Source organism: Centroberyx affinis, unplaced genomic scaffold (assembly GCF_046629955.1).
Source record: "Centroberyx affinis isolate AG114_WGS23_722 - 3 ecotype Tasmania unplaced genomic scaffold, CSIRO-AGI_Caff_v1 ptg000968l_1, whole genome shotgun sequence".
Classification (NCBI taxonomy): domain Eukaryota; kingdom Metazoa; phylum Chordata; class Actinopteri; order Beryciformes; family Berycidae; genus Centroberyx; species Centroberyx affinis.
In genome coordinates, this window is record NW_027279539.1 from 95,686 (window position 1) to 100,878 (window position 5,193).

Here is a 5,193-nt window from a genome sequence, read left to right on the forward strand (position 1 = left end):
ATTGTTTCCATTGTGGTATTCAATTTTTGTTTTGCACATAAATCAGTCCAGTAGAGAATTGCATATTATTATCAAACAGCTCAATAAACAGTGGGTAAGATATAAATACTTATTCCTTTCAACGCAACTGTGCCTGTTGTTACTTGTTCAAAAATATATTACTTTCTCTGTTGCTGAACTCTGGCATCCTGTTAAAAAAACCTGCATAGTGTAAGCTTTTACTTACTGTCTAACACAGAGTTCAGGCAGGATTTGGCCCATTCAGGGTGTGGCTCTGATCACAAATTTTAGATACAATGCTAGTCAACTAGTCAAGAGTTCGGTGAAGTCTCACATTGAGATTGGATGCAGTGGTTTTGTCTAATGCAATGTTTGGACAGTGTCACTAACATTGCCAGTTTTAGGGGTTCAGTTACCTCTGGGTCCACCCATACTAAAAGCAGATAACATGACTGCAAATGGCAATGTTAAGCTCAATGTTTAGGCATTGAACCATAAAATTTCAAGATTCAAATAAGTCAGAATATCATTTTTGAATGCAATGCATGGGTGTAACATGCATTCTATAATAAACATATATATCACCCCAGACAGGACTTTTGAATGGAGATGAGTGAACTCAAATCTCTATGGACAAAAGGATAAAACACCACTGCACATCTTCCACTTTTGTTGCATAAATAAAACTAATAGATGTTTGAGTACTTAGTACCAAATGCAAGTAGCACCCTCTAGTGGCATATCCCCTAATTGAGACACTTGATATATATTGAGAATTGCTCCCACATGTCCTTGGATTCAGTGTCAATGGAAAAAATTTGTTTTGATTATACATGGCCAAGTTGTGTGGTGCCCAAATGTAAAAGGAGACCCATGGCAAATTAAGCCATCCAAAGAACTTCAGAAGAACTTTCACAAGTCAACCATTGATCACATTTACTAGAGCGAGTTCAGCTTCTAATCTAGGAGTCCACAGACAGGAGCACAGAGTTTAGCCGGTCTAAGTACCATCTGTCGGCCCCAATGATTCTGCCAAAGGAGGAACAACTTTCTATCTGCCCTTCCTGGCTCTGCAATCCCAGTGTTAATTGGCTGCAGTTCTCACCATCCCACTAACAGCAGGCACAGCCAAGGCGTAGGTTTCAGCTGTTACAACATTTCAAGATGGCTTCCCTAAATGTCCTGCACACAGATCCAAGATGCCAGATGTGAATGTTTGCTTTGAGTTTAAAGGGATTTAAGATTGCTCAGATGGAAAATCTTACAAGCTCTTCGAAAACACATGCAGTAGAACACACACTCAAACACACAAAGATACACACACTGCACACAGCATGTCACATGCATGAATTCCATGTCTTGCTTTATTTGAATCACCAGCCTCGAATTGATACTGCTGTATCTCTACATTACTTGAGTGGAAGGCTGACGCGGATGGCGCCTGGGGAGTCTGTGGAATCGAGCGTGTCTCGTACCGGACTGTTCTCTCTGTCCGTCTGTGGCTTGGATCAGGTGGAGCACTAGGGAGTTGATGCCACCTCCCAATGTGAGAATCAGCATTAAGAGCGGGATATACATCTTCAGCACCTCCCAGTATGTGCTGCTCATCTCTCGTGATGACCACAACAGATTCAAGTTGATCAGCACAGCCAGGGTCTCTACAACTCCAAACACCCACTGCCACACCCCAATCCCACCAGCGGGGAACGACGTCTGAGGAAAGGCCCGGCGCTCCCGGTCGCACAGGTTCCGCATGTCGAGGCGGGATTTGACCACAGTGATGAAAAGGCACCATAAGGCGCACTGCGGGTAGATACCAGAGAAGAACATGACATGGCAGTAGGAGATGAGGAGCTCCAGGTAGCTCCATGTCTGGGAGTCACTGCCTGGCCTGGTGCTCTGTTCCAAAATGTCCTTCACGATGGGAGATTCGTTGAGCTGTGATTCCTGATAGCCACGGCCAGGGGGCACTCTTCGCACTCTACGTCCCAGACAGGGCAGTAGGGCAGCAGACAACAGCTTCAGGGTCAAATGAGTGGCCAGCTGCACTGCCAGGTGATAACGCAGTTCACTGAAGTTCCTCAGGACAAGGGCTGTGTAGACATGGACAGCAAAATGGTTGAAGAGGCAGGAGAAGATGAGCTCAGGGAGTAAGTAATGTTGTTGATGGAGTTTATATTGCTGTCTTTGCTGTCTGTGAGGGTTGAGACTGTTGGAAAGCTGATATGCCACGTAATCCATCCCAGCCATGGCTAGCGTGAGAGTGACCTCAGGAATGTACAGAAGACTATTGTAGTAGAGAGCAAGATGGTCCTCTGTCCGTAGTAAGGCCCTAACCTCTTCATCCAGAAGCATGTAGGTTAAGATGAGGCAGGAGGACAGAAAAATGGTGAAAGTTAGGAAAACCAGGGAGTGAAGTAGTCTCTTCCAGTGCATCTCCCCAAAGGAGAAAGCATCATCATGGGTCTGAGCTGGAGGTGGACTTGGAGATGGAGGTGGGTCACAAACCCTGGGAGCCCCTGCTTCTTGTGGAAATGATGCTGGTGGTGGCGTTGGTGAGAACTGCTGGTTTTGTACAGGCTGCTGGGTCACCGCTGTGCTCCAGTACCTCTTCAGGGACTTGCTCTTGTACTCCCAGCCTTGCAGGAAGACGGCTGACCACACCATATTGGAGAGGCTGAAGAAGACCATGCCATTGTCCAGGTTCATGGGGCTGAAATACAGCAACACTGACAGAACAGCTTTCAGAAGGAGGGAGTGGATTAGTCTGCCCTGGAAGCCAAAGTAGAGGGCCACTCTCTCCCCAAAGTAATCCCTTATCTCCTCCAGCCATAGTAGATGTTCATTGTTGCTGAAAGGTTTGAGACCAACACACCAGCCAGCCTTTAAACTATACTGCCTAGAAGCCTCATGAAGTGGGTAGCTGTCAGTGATGACACCATGGCAAAACAGACTAGCAATCACAGCCTCTCCTGGAGGGATATGGATATGCTGGAACACCTGCACTTCCTCCCTCTCCCCCACACACAGTTTACTCAGAATCCTTTGTAGCAGGGTCACACACTTGGCAGACGACAGTATTCCACTCAGTCCATCAGTGTGGTGTCTGTCTCTTGGGCCTCCTGCTGGGGGGGCCGTACAGCAAAGTCTGGGCCTGAAGAGGTCTTCAACTAATGTTACTTCCAAGAGCAGCCTCTCAGGAGTAGCTCCTACCACCACCATGGGCCCCCCTGCCCGAGTCCGGCTGATCACCATGCCCAGTATGTCAGCTCCTCCTAGGATTTTCGGCGCTAGAAATTTCCCAAGGATCCAGTCCACTGTGTCAGCCTCCACCTCTGGGTGGAACTCCAACAAAACCAGTGAAGTGACCTCATTAAGCCAAATCAATGGCAACACAGAGGCAGTAATGTTTGTGTTGAGCAGGTCTTTCCTCCCTGTGTTCCCTCCTCCTGAAAGTACGCCATCCCTGATGTTGGCCATCAGCAGATACGTCTCCTTTCTACTTGGTTGAATTAGACTGTGAGGTCTGTGTAATGGTCACCAGCCCCCTGTTGTTTTCTCTGGGCTACACAGGGACCCGCCCCAACTGTGTTTCAAGTTTGTAAGGATAACAGCACAGTGAGTCTAGATGGAACTCTGCCACTGTGGCATCATATAGCATCAGAATGCCATAGAGCACACCATGTCATTTTAAATTTTAAATGTCATCAACTTAACATGTTGCTAGTGTGATGTTAGAAATATTGCATTATTAACATTAGCAAACAGACACTGGGAATTTTACATCAGTGCCAAAGGTTAACAAAATAAATATGCTACCTTTGGTTCTAAATAGTGAGGTCTAGATACACAGAGGAAATCAAGGCTTTGAATTATTTAGCTTGAAAATATAAATTGGAATATGCTGGTGTAGGTAGTTTCTGTAATTATCTAAAGTGAAATAAATATTATCCTTCTTCAAAACATACTTAGCATAATGTTAATCAAAGCTATTTATCAATTCAGCAAGGGCTTTAATTTAGAATTTGGAGATGTGATGCTATCTTCTCCCAGAAGAGGGCAATGTTGCCATAATAACCAAGAGGAAGCATTTAAAGTTACAATGAAATTAAAAAAATACTTTTTACCTTGTTAGCTAATTTTCCATGACATAATATACACATATTTAACAATAAATGTTAAATTGAAATGACATTTACAAAATCAAAATCCATTTATGTTTCCTTCCTGGAAAACAGTGTATCCTTAATGGTTAACTCATGCTGCACCAGGAACCGTACATAAAAATTCCAACCAATAAAACCATTGCCGAATTTTCAACAATCCCGCCCCTCCACCCTCTAATCAAATAACACTGTCTTTCTCTCCCTAAATGACATCCCATGGGTTTACACTTTTATTTCACCCCCCACCCCACCACATTAGGTCATTATCCTATTTCAACAGGAAATAGGCCTAAATCAAATTGAGGAAGCAAAATGCTTCCAAAATGCTGTTTCATCGTGACTTTAAAGAGAAAATCAAGCCAACATAGCTTAAGACATGATTCTGGATATTCCATTGCTTGCTGAATTAGTGTATGTAGCTATTGTGAGCACTATTATAAATAACTGTAATATAGCTATTTCCAAGAAAGTTTTGAAATGTCAAAAAGCTACTTATTTATGACAAGAGTAGAATCCTGCTCCTCTGACCCTACCAACAGCCCTCAGTCCTCTATCCCACAACACCTTGGCCTTGAGTGAAACACAGATATCACTTGATCCAGACAAATGTTCACTTTTTAAAATGTATGAATCCTTCAAAGCCTACCATCTATGTTGTTCCTTTAATACAGTACCAAGAAGTCACTACAAAGGAAGCGTAAATCAGGAGGGTAAACAAACACTTATGTAACTTACGTAATTCATCCCATGATGAGTCACTTATTTCACGCACAGAACTACAGCCCCCGGGAACATGCATCATCATCCAATGTACACCATGTTGAGGAAATAAAAAGTTACTCAAGAGCACATCAGCGTCATTTTCTGCAGTGGCCGGTGGGTGTTCATTTCTTCAGATGCTAACACTCTGAGTCATACATGAGGACTGTCACGTACAAAGCACTACAGGGCTCTTTAAAGCTGTGGGGTTCTGAAAAAGAAAAAACACTCTGTTCTGCATTTGAATCATCAACCCAGTAAATGTAGA

General features: G+C 43.9%; 1 protein-coding gene across 1 annotated transcript; it reads right to left on the reverse strand.

Annotated features, from left to right (window-relative positions):
- Positions 1–1,404: 1,404 nt before the first annotated feature.
- On the reverse strand, positions 1,405–3,480 carry LOC139646258 (anoctamin-10-like). The gene has a single exon (XM_071522226.1). The coding sequence runs from the start codon at positions 3,478–3,480 to the stop codon at positions 1,405–1,407; it is 2,076 nt and encodes a 691-aa protein (XP_071378327.1).
- Between the last annotated feature and the right edge of the window lie 1,713 nt (positions 3,481–5,193).